Source organism: Solea senegalensis, linkage group LG19 (assembly GCF_019176455.1).
Source record: "Solea senegalensis isolate Sse05_10M linkage group LG19, IFAPA_SoseM_1, whole genome shotgun sequence".
Lineage (NCBI taxonomy): Eukaryota > Metazoa > Chordata > Actinopteri > Pleuronectiformes > Soleidae > Solea > Solea senegalensis.
In genome coordinates, this window is record NC_058038.1 from 6,231,881 (window position 1) to 6,242,505 (window position 10,625).

At 43.5% G+C, this 10,625-nt stretch overlaps 1 protein-coding gene across 2 annotated transcripts; it reads left to right on the top strand.

Moving 5' to 3' along the window:
- Positions 1–316: 316 nt before the first annotated feature.
- dhx58 (DEXH (Asp-Glu-X-His) box polypeptide 58) lies at positions 317–3,968 on the top strand. Of its 2 annotated transcripts, none has more exons than XM_044051764.1 (12): positions 317–482; positions 642–822; positions 1,085–1,289; positions 1,366–1,556; positions 1,700–1,813; positions 1,952–2,084; positions 2,174–2,359; positions 2,446–2,696; positions 2,783–3,094; positions 3,180–3,370; positions 3,452–3,551; positions 3,635–3,968. In XM_044051764.1, the coding sequence occupies exons 2-12, from the start codon at positions 646–648 to the stop codon at positions 3,818–3,820; spliced, it is 2,046 nt and encodes a 681-aa protein (XP_043907699.1). In that variant the 5' UTR covers positions 317–482; positions 642–645; the 3' UTR covers positions 3,821–3,968. The 2 variants fall into 2 exon arrangements, with proteins under 2 accessions (XP_043907699.1, XP_043907698.1); XM_044051763.1 differs by having other exon boundaries at positions 318–482; positions 632–822.
- Positions 3,969–10,625: the final 6,657 nt, after the last annotated feature.

Below are 10,625 nucleotides of genomic sequence, written 5' to 3' on the forward strand. Positions count from 1 at the left end.
GAACAAAGACGGGCACAGCCGTGGGTATTTCCCACATTTCCCACATTTCCCACTAATGCGCCTGTAAGTTTTGCTTTCCTATTGTGAAGAAGCAGAACACATGGGGCCCAGTTAGGGAGCATACCACACACATCTAACACCCTGAACCAACGCCTCAGCTGTTAGCCACTTGAAGAGTAAATGACATTGATAAATATACAAATATGGCTTGAAATTGACTTTTTAAATAACAGGGTTGTGCTAGAACTTGTTAATGTTAGTTTAGTTCAGGTCCGTTCTTGTCACTTCATTGTGATAACTATCTGTTGGTCCTCCAGAGCCTCCCTCAGTAGGGCCAATTTCTTGAGTTCAGTGAGCTTTTAGTTTCGTTTTCCCTCCTCACAGCTGATCACAACACAGTTTAAAACTCCACCACCTGCACTGTGTGCTGAGAGTGGACAAGGAGAAGCTGAACACACCACACACGTCTCCACAGCTGACTGGTGAGTAAATAAAACTCGGATAAATGACAATGTCTGCTTGTTTTCGCTCAGATCGACTCAGACTGTGTGTGATCAAAACAAAGTGTTTATTCCTTTCCTGCATTATTTGGACTCCATATTCCCATGTTGTTGTTTTTTTTATTCAACAGGACAAAAGTGGACAATGGCAGACTTTGGACTTTACAATTATCAGGAGGAAGTGGTTGAGAGGGCTCTTCAGGGAGAAAACATCATCATCTGGCTGCCGACAGGAGGTGGAAAGACACGAGCTGCTGTGTATGTGGCCAAGAAACACCTGGAAAACACACCGCAGGCTAAAGTGGTCGTCCTGGCAAATAAGGTATGCAGAATATGCAGAACAGAAATGGCAGCACTACAAGGCTTTTCACAATGATCGTTTTTGTCCAGCAGCCATTTGTTGCAACACGGCAGACAAAACATGCAAATGGAGCTAAGAATGTTTCCTCATTTATTACCACATATCTCCTCTCACATGCTGTGTACATCGTTTCTGCTCATTTCCAAAACCTGGTGGACACTGTTCTCCCGGAGCCCCCAAAATCCTTTGTGAAGCCTCTGTTTTCATGTCTTCTATAATTCAGGTTCACCTCGTAGAACAGCATTACACCAAAGAGTTCAAGCCTCACCTGGGCCATGACTACACCCTGGTTCCCGTCAGTGGAGAGAGCGAGGTGAAGGATTTCTTTGGCAAAGTGGTGCAGGAATCGGATGTGGTCATCTGCACAGCACAGATATTATATAACGCTATGATTAGCGCGGAGGAGCACAAACACATTGAGCTCTCGGGTCAGTGAACGTCCATTTTTAATAGTATTGATGATGTTGTTGTGATGACCCAGGTGAGCTGACTCTTTGCTTGCAGATATTACTCTACTGATAGTGGATGAATGTCACCACACCCACAAGGAGTCCGTCTACAATACGATCATGAGATGCTACGTGGAGAAGAAGTTGAATGGAGAGGGTCCACTGCCACAGATCCTGGGTCTCACTGCATCACCAGGGACAGGAGGCGCAAAGTCCCTGGCGAAGGCTGTTGATCACGTCCTGCAGGTTTGGGACTGTGTATTTGTCATTTATTACCTGCAGCAATGAACCTGTGGTTTTGTCTGTTGATTCAATTTTGATGGTGATCCAGATTCTGTGAAGTTTGCACTCTCTCATCTCCAACAAATGCTTATCGTATTTCTCTCAAGATTTGTGCCAACTTGGATTCAGCCATAGTTTCAACTAAAAACTGTGTCCCTGAGCTAAAGAAGAAGGTACCCCGACCCGTCAAGACGTTTGACATAGTAGAGAACAGGCCTGAGGTAATCACTCACCTTTTTCAATAATAAAACTCATACTTTTAAATTGACCCATCGTGATTCTCTCATGTCCAAATCCCAAAAGTTGCAAAAATGACATCCAATCTTGACATGACACAGACAGTGACTTGTTTCTTTTAGGATCCATTTGGGGATCGTCTGAAAGGGATGATGCAGATGGTCCATGAGTACATGAACTTAGCTCCGGACGTCGCGCTGAGAGAGTTGGGCACACAAGAGTACGAGGCAGATGTGGTGGTTTTAGAGCAGCGCGGTAAGAGCACACGTCTTTTTCCTCCTATGATGTCAACAGAACACACTTGAGTGAGGCAAATTGACACTCACTCACTTTTTTTGAATCAGGGGTACGAGAGGACAACAGGCTGCTCGCACAATGTGCGCTCCACCTCCGACAGTACAATGACGCGCTGCTTATTAACGACACGCTGCGGATGGTGGATGCTTACGAATCCTTAGAGCAATTCTACATCATGAAGTCGACCAAAGTCATCGATGGAACGGACGACTTCCTGGTGCAGCTTTTTTTTGGTGGGAAAAGCAAAACAATAAGTCAATTGTCTCACAGTGCTATCTTCAGCAGACATACAGAAAACCCCACTGTCCTTCTTACACAGAGAACCAGGTGCACTTGAGGAAACTGGCCAAGGATCCTCGCTATGAGAACCCAAAGATGGCCAAACTCGAGAGTGTTCTGCTCAAACAGTTTCGTCCGGGGGTGCAGTCGAGGGGGATCCTCTTCAGTAAAACACGTAAAAGCATCCACTGCCTCAATGACTGGGTGCTCACCAATAGAGGCTTACAGGAAGCTGGCGTCAAGGCAGACATTCTGACGGGGGCAGGCAATGGCAGCACTTACATGACACAGGTGTGCTGACATATGATCTCCACCTTTTGGTATTTAATCGTCCAAGTTCATTTGCTTTACTCTTCTATGACTGTGTGTCTCTGTAGCGCGAGCAGTTGGCCACGATCAAACAATTCCGCCAGGGGTCTCTCAACCTGCTGATCTCCACCACGGTGGGAGAGGAAGGCATTGACATTCCTGAATGCAATCTGGTGGTGCGCTATGGCCTGCTTACAAACGAGATTGCCCAGCAGCAGGCCAGAGGACGAGCCAGAGCCGTAGACAGCCAGTATTCAGTGGTCGCCTTGAAAGGTGGAAGGGAAGAACGCAGGGAGATCACCAATGAGCTGCTGGAAGAACTGACTGCAGAAGCAATCGCTCAGGTCCAAGATATGAGCATCCAAGGGTTTCGCAGAAAGGTGAGGGTGTGCTACTTGGTTCCTTCTTATGTGTTGCTTTCACTGCTCAGTGCTTCTACTATAACATTTCATTCTCTCTCTCTAGATAGCTGAAATACAGGAAGAGGCAGTTCTTAAGAGAAGAATGGCAGAGCGCTGTAAAATAATTAAGAAGAGTCGCCACACTGCTGCAAGTGTCCAGCTCCTGTGTCGAAACTGCTTCAAGTCGGTGGCCAGCGGCAGTGACATTCAACTCATCGACAACGCGCACTATGTTAATGTCAATCCTGACTTTGAGTGAGTTAATCCTCTTGCTGTATAAGAATTCGTCAAATTGCAGGCAAAACTTTTCCAATCGTGACTCGTCTTTGTTCTCAGGAAACACTACAAAGTCGGTGGGCAGGTACGCTTAGCAAAGAAGTTTCAGGACTGGGAGCCCGGACGGTTAATCAGTTGCAATAACGGCAACTGCAACAAGGTACAGTGGACCCTTGGACAGTTATCATGAAAAGGTCCTGCTCAAAGCAGTTTGTCCATCATGTTCTTTTGTAAATTTCACAGGATTGGGGATTTGAGATTAAGTACAAGGAGGTCGCACTCCTGCCCAATCTAGCCATTAACAACTTTGCCCTGGAGACTCCTGATGGCAGGATGACCGCCAAGAAGTGGAAGAATGTCCAATTTACTGTTGAGGACTTCAGCTTTCAACAATACTGCCAAAAGAACTTCCCTGACCTCATTGACTGAACAAAAACAACAAGAACAAGAGGTGCTTTTTTTTTATCTTTGCTTTTATTCCAGTCTAATGGTATTTGAGGATCTCCTTGTTGAAGGTGTTTCATACTATAATACGTATGTATATATACATATATGTATATATATATATATATGTATATATATATATATATATATACATATATATGTATGTACATACAGTATGTATAAATATATACAATAAATGCTATTCAAAAATCAGCTCCACACATTCTAGCTCTTGCTCGTGCTGCAGGGCCACTGAGGCAGCAGTGTGTGTGTGTGTGTGTGCTAAAACCCCATTACACATCGATCATGCTTGAAATTAGCGTGACAGCTTTGTTTATGCCCACGGTCTTTGCTCCTGTTGCGTGGATGTGCGTGCGTTTGTCATGGTCCATCTCAGGCCGAGCACAGAAACAAAGCACAAAATGAATTTTGCCGCGACACAGTAACACTTTGACGTGTTACTGATGAAGGAACAAAGTGTTGAACAAATATGTTGCTGATGTTCTGTTAAATACTGACGTTGGTTTTTATCTGATTTCTTTACCCACATGCATTCATTTTAACACCTTGTTGTGCGCTGCTTTGTACCAGACAATAATCATTTTTAGAAACAAATGAACTTGAAATGAAATTGATGAAATCAGAAGACACTGAAATCAACGTTCCTCTTGACAATACTAAACAGACGACATCATGATTAGTTTGCCTCTATCAGCCACTAGGTGTCAGTGTTGGTTCACCAGTGTTAACTCACACGCTTCCTCTTTTACCTTTGTAACCTTTACTTATAATACGATCAGACCAGAATGGAGAATTAATCCCCAAAATGATAATTCTCAGACGTTCTGAGAATTAGGGCGGGGGGGAGTCTGAATCCCCAGCAGTGCAGGTGATACGGAGGATGAGGGAGATAGTTGTGTAATTCTCTCCTCTCATCCACTTGGCTGATAAACACTTGTGCAAGGCACTTTATCCCCAGCTCTGCTTCAGTGGAGTGTCCATTCTGCCCATAGTGCGAGATGGCCTCCAGTTTAGTGCGTCTGACACACTGGATAGAAAAAAAGTCAATCGTTTACAGGAAAGAAAGTCAGTTACAGCAAGTGTTTTCATGTGTTCCGGGTCTGATGTTGTATATAATATACTGTCATATCTTCTGTCACATCCAATAATAAAGAAACCACAATGTCAACACCACAGAGTTCTCTTTAAGGATCTCAAAATGTGTGCTGATAGTTGCTTGTTCCAGCTGCTGCTTACTCACCGGTGGATCAATAAATCTGAACCGTCGTCGAGAAGGAGCAAAAAAGATCATTGAACAAACTGGCTTCAAAGATACATAACGGGGAAATTATCGGGGATCAGACAGCTAATCAGTTGTGATTTTGCTGCTGCTTTTGTTTACACAGATGTATCTGTATTCATTTCAGGACGGCAGCTCTATGAGACAGACCTTTTTCCCTTTTTTTATATTCATTAAAACAGTGTCTTGTGCATCTCTGGACATGACATGATGAGGTCAGTGTCGCATGTGTTGTAATCCTTTCAAATCTGAAGGCTGGAGTCACTCAGAGCTGCCATGGACGTAGTCATCTGCTCTGGTGTGGTGGCTCACTCAGACGCACGCAGGCAGACAGACAGGCAGGCAGAGAGGAGCCGTACAGTTTGTGATTCACTGTGATCAGGCTCAGGTTCTATAATCAACACTGATTACTTCCTTTCACTTTCCAGCTCGACACCCCCGTGCCTCTTAATTGCAATTAGCTCTCTTCTGAAATTAAAGAAGCTTGGAGTGATTGAGCGTTTGGATGATAACGTGGTGCGTTTGTGTGTGCGTGTGTGCATGCGTGTGCAGGTGCGTTTTAGACGATGCAATCAAAGAACAGGCTCCTCGTCAGTTGCATCGAGGGCGCGTCGTCTGCCTACTGTACATCTGATACAGTCGGCGGCTACATGAGTTTGGGAAAGAAGGGAAGGAAATTGGAGTAAATGTGTCACAGGAAATATTTTTGTTAGCACATAATACGTGTTGTACGTTATTTCCAGTCACAAAACCAGTTTATATATATTAGATTTTCGGGGGAAGAAGATAAACAAACAAAAATTGTTTCTCCGTCAGCCTCCACGAAATAGAGGAAATGAAAGTTTGATTATCTAATAATGACTGTAATGATTGCATTGCTTGTTGTAGCCTCTGCACTGTGAGTACCTGCTGATTCTTTGGTTATGTATGAGACAAAAAGGACCATCTTTGATTGAGTCTTTGGTTTGGACAAAGATTTGTATTTTTTTTTCTATTTTCTAACATTTTAATGTTAAAAACACAAATAGAAATGTTATCCGTATGTACTAGCAACCTCTTTAAATAGTTCATATTTACTTAAATTCATTTATTGCAGATTCAGATCATCAACTTTTTGAAAAAAATTATAATGAAACAAGTTTTTTTTTTTTTACTAACTAACCAGTAAATCCTTCTCTACTCTACTGTGTGTGTTTGCCAGGTCATTTAACCTGATTAGCTATTTGTAATCAAAGCTGGGTGATTGACCTCAACTGTTCTAGACAGTTGAAACAGAGAGACGTCCACTTTGCCCGAGTTCTCCTTCACACAGAACCTCAGAAAAAAAGAAAAGGGTGATTTATATTCTGTAGGTATTTCAGCTGTTCAACACAAAACAAACTGAGCGAGTGAACAGGATTTAATGCAGGATGCAGCACAGTGTGACACTTCCATTGTTGGCACTTGGCTGAGCTCAGTCGCCTGTAAGTGTTTCCAAATTACCTGTGAATTGGCAGTTTATTTGTTACCTACACATATTTTACTTTTATAGCTGTAGCCATGGGTGCACTCGTATCACTAAACAGCTTGTTGGGTGTCGTTAAATGAACACATCCCTCTTCAGACACACACAGAGGAAGTGTTGTGGCGTCGGGTTTGGTGCGTGCGCAGGTGTCTCAGGCGTCGTATTGATGACAGGTTTTGCTCACAGCTCTCAAACACAACCGGAGGTTTCTTGTTGGAATTGATCAGGTCGAATCTGCCCGAAGCATGAAAAAGTTCAGGGCTGTGTGCCGTGGTTTTTGTGCTGCTATAGCAACCATGGCCTTGTTTCGTTTGTTGTTGTTGTTGTTGTCGTGTGGATATGGGCCCCCTGCAGAGTAATGATCTGCTGCCGGGCCCCTGTTGTACTGATTTTATCCGACATACCATGAAAGACTGACATTTCCTCCAATGTGAACATGTTTGGTGAGTAGGTCTAAATGTCTTCATGAATGTATGCTTATTAAAGCAAAAAAATATGAAGATTTCCCACTTTAATATTATACATATTTTTTTTATTTAATGACTATTAGGAGGTGCCCTTTTTTCACTTGAGCCCCTGCCCCTGAAAATGTCCCTGTTCACACCCCTGATAATCCAATTACTTTGACTGGTATTACATATATTACATACAGATATTTTGTCCCCCAATAAGTTATTGAATCTTTTCGTAAAAACCTTTTTGCACTCTTTAAGTCAACAGAGAGTAAACAACATGAAATATCAGCTAGTGCTGTTTTTAGCATTGTACCGGAGCATCTCTGTGGGAAGGGGGCGGGCCATTTCTGACATGCCTTCAGTTTGGGCCAATCACAAGAGAGTGTGAATGCTCTCAGTAGATGACCAATCGGAAACCGCCCGGCTGAGCCGAGGCAGCCTGAGAGGAGAAGTCGACAGGCTCATTCTGCAGAAACTGCAGAAGTTGTATTTCACCATAAGAACAAGTTAATGTTTGTAAGTAGACCGCCATAAAAAAACATTATATCCGCCCCTTTAAAGGAAAGCTCTGTGTCATTATAGTATGGAGAGTAAAGTGTTGTCCCATTCCTGTTCAAGCCCTTGCAGCTCACAGTAAAACACTTCACAGGTGATGTCAGCAGAGTCCACGAGGGGATCAGGGCTTAAGGGTTTGGAGGAACAATGGCATTGGGCCCCGGTTTTCAGGGTGACCCCCTCATGATATATGAGGCATAAGAAGGGACTGGGTAAGAATTAAAGTCTCCCTGTGTGCATTCTGTGCATAAATGTGGACATAATTTATAGTTGTGGACCATGTCAGTTCCCAGGCTGCAGACGGAGGTCACACCTGTTAGTTCGGGGTCACGCGGTCTCACGCGGAGCAAACACATTGACCGTCGGGCACACGGTGAATCCTCTCTGCTTGCTTCTTCTCATCGTCACATACTCTCTCGGGGACTGTGCACTCGCGCAGGACAGAGACAGAGACGCCGAGAGACACAAATAAACTTGTGCACGGCGGTGAGACCGTCACTAGGACAGGCACGTCCTCTGAGGGTCGGTCGACTTGTCAGCCAGCCGTGTTGCTTGTCCACCTTCCGGTGGAGGGACATCATTGTCTCTATTCTCATGGCAACAGAGGCGGATCGGGTTACCTTTGTGGGGAGAATAAAGGCAATGACATTTGCATTGGACCGACCACGTGTTCTTATGTCCACTCACCACCGCTTTATTAGGTACGCCAGTTCAGCTGCTTGCTCACACGAAAAGCGACTTTGAATGCGGCACCAGACTGGCTTGTGTGAATATTGCAGAAACGGCAGATCTCCTGGGATTTTCATGCACAACCATCTCTAGAGTTTACAGAGAAAATATCCAGTGAGTGGCAGATCTCTGGGTGAAAAAACCTGGTGCTACGAAGACCATATCTGATCTGAAGTGTTGGAACCTTTTACATCTGTTAATTCAAAATATTATTATTACTATTATACTATTCTATTATTACTATACTATTTCGACTGAGGATGTCACTTTCCTGGAGCAGACTGGAAAGCGTTAACGGGGTTAAATCCTGCTTCTTTTCAGCATGTCTCCACTGTCTGCCTCTTTGTTTCCCAGCTTTTTGTCTCCCTTTCACCGTCTGCTGCCTTCCCTTTTGACATTTTCTGTGACTACCGAATTATCACAAAAATGAACTCCTAATAAGTTATTTATCAAGATCCTTTGACATCTCTCTCATTAAGCAAAAGAAAAAATCTCCTTCTTCAATCAAAACAGCTGCCTGTGTTTCAGTCCAAAACACATTACGACACATCGGCAGTAACAATATTACCGCTCATGTCAAAGTGTGACCTCATTGTCTTCCAAAGTAGTTTCAGCGCCACAGATTTATTTTATTCTGCTCGCGTTCAAAATGAAAATGAACGTCTTGTGGTTTTTCTCTCTTTCTCTGCATCTGACTGCAGATTTTGTCACTTTAATCTTCTTGATGAATCCATATTGAGTTGTTTTTAGTCATTCAAGGTGGTGAGGACTACTGTGAACTCATGTCTGTGTCCAATTTATTTATTTACTCCTTCCTGGTCTCTGGAGTAAATCTAAGCCAATATAATGTCCTCTGAAGTCATGCTGTGGGTTAGGGTGTGTGATTTAGAGAGAACAGGGGGTGAACATTAGGGTTGAATTGACACTTTGTCACATAAATCTATATCAATAGTTATTATAGTAATAAATATTATGTAATAATAATAATAATAATTAAATAAAAATCCCTTTTTCATTAGTAGAAAATGACAAACTCTTGTGTAACAGGGAGTTTTTATGCATGTTAACCCTCATAAATGACAACAAAGCCATGGGATAATAATAATATTCTAAAGGGAAACAATAGGTTCTTTGCACTTTTTCGTGCTCGGGCCCTAATATAATTAGAATAATTAGACTGCAATGGGGAAACGTTTAATCAGTCAAAATGAGTATAGAGTTCAGATTTTTCCTTTTATATGATGGGATAACTGTCAAGTCACTTCTGTAACAGGTGAAATAACTGTGTTGAAGAAGAAGGGATGTCCGTCTGTCCGACTTTGACGTTAGTACTGCACTAGTCAGTGGAATCTGTGACATCACTGAATTCTGGAAACATCAGCTCTGAAGTTGTGGAATCAAAGACATCACAGACATTTCCTGTTTCGATTTTAAAGGACGCAAGAATCTCTTGGCAAAGTCAGTAACTGCTTATTTTGGTCTCAAAACATTAAACCACATTCTGTCTCAGTCACAACACGCATGAACGACAAATGTGAGGAGCTGCGGCAGGAAAACAGGAGCTGCTAAAACGCAATCTTTAGCAAGTGCGAGCCCTGCTGGAGAAGACGATGGAAGGCGAGGTCAAGGATCATGAATTCGTAGGTTCCGCCGCGTCGGAGTCGAAGCATCTGCGTCAACAGATAATTGGCCAACGGCAAAATAAAATTCAGGAGCTCGCATCGTCGCTTAAACAGATGAACGTCAACGCCGGCCTCACGGCCCAGGCCTTCAAGTTGTGCGAGGTTATGCTGAAACCGCGGGTTGACTCAGGAAATCCCAACAGACATCTGAAGTTTGAGGATATGAAAAATGTTGAAATCCAACTCCTTGAAGAGAAAGCGGAGGCGCAGGTGGACAAATCCTGCCAGACCAAAGGAGAGCAGCGCAGCAACCAGGAGAAGACGGAGAAGATGTGTATAGATTTGAAAAACATCGCCTCCGACGCCGTGAAAGCCGCCAATGCCTTCAAAGAGACAAACGACCTTTTGAAGAATCAAAATCAGGAGCTCAACTTTTTGCTGCTCAAGGAGATGAGTTTGACCGCCGAGCTCCAGGCTCAGGTCTCGGAGATGCACAGGGCCCTGCTGAAACTGCAGACCGACTCTGGAAAATGTCAGGAAAACCACAAGGTTGTTATCAGACGCCAGATGTTTGAGACGGAGAAGAATGTTGACCACCGTGCAGAGACAACAGAGAAGCAGGAGG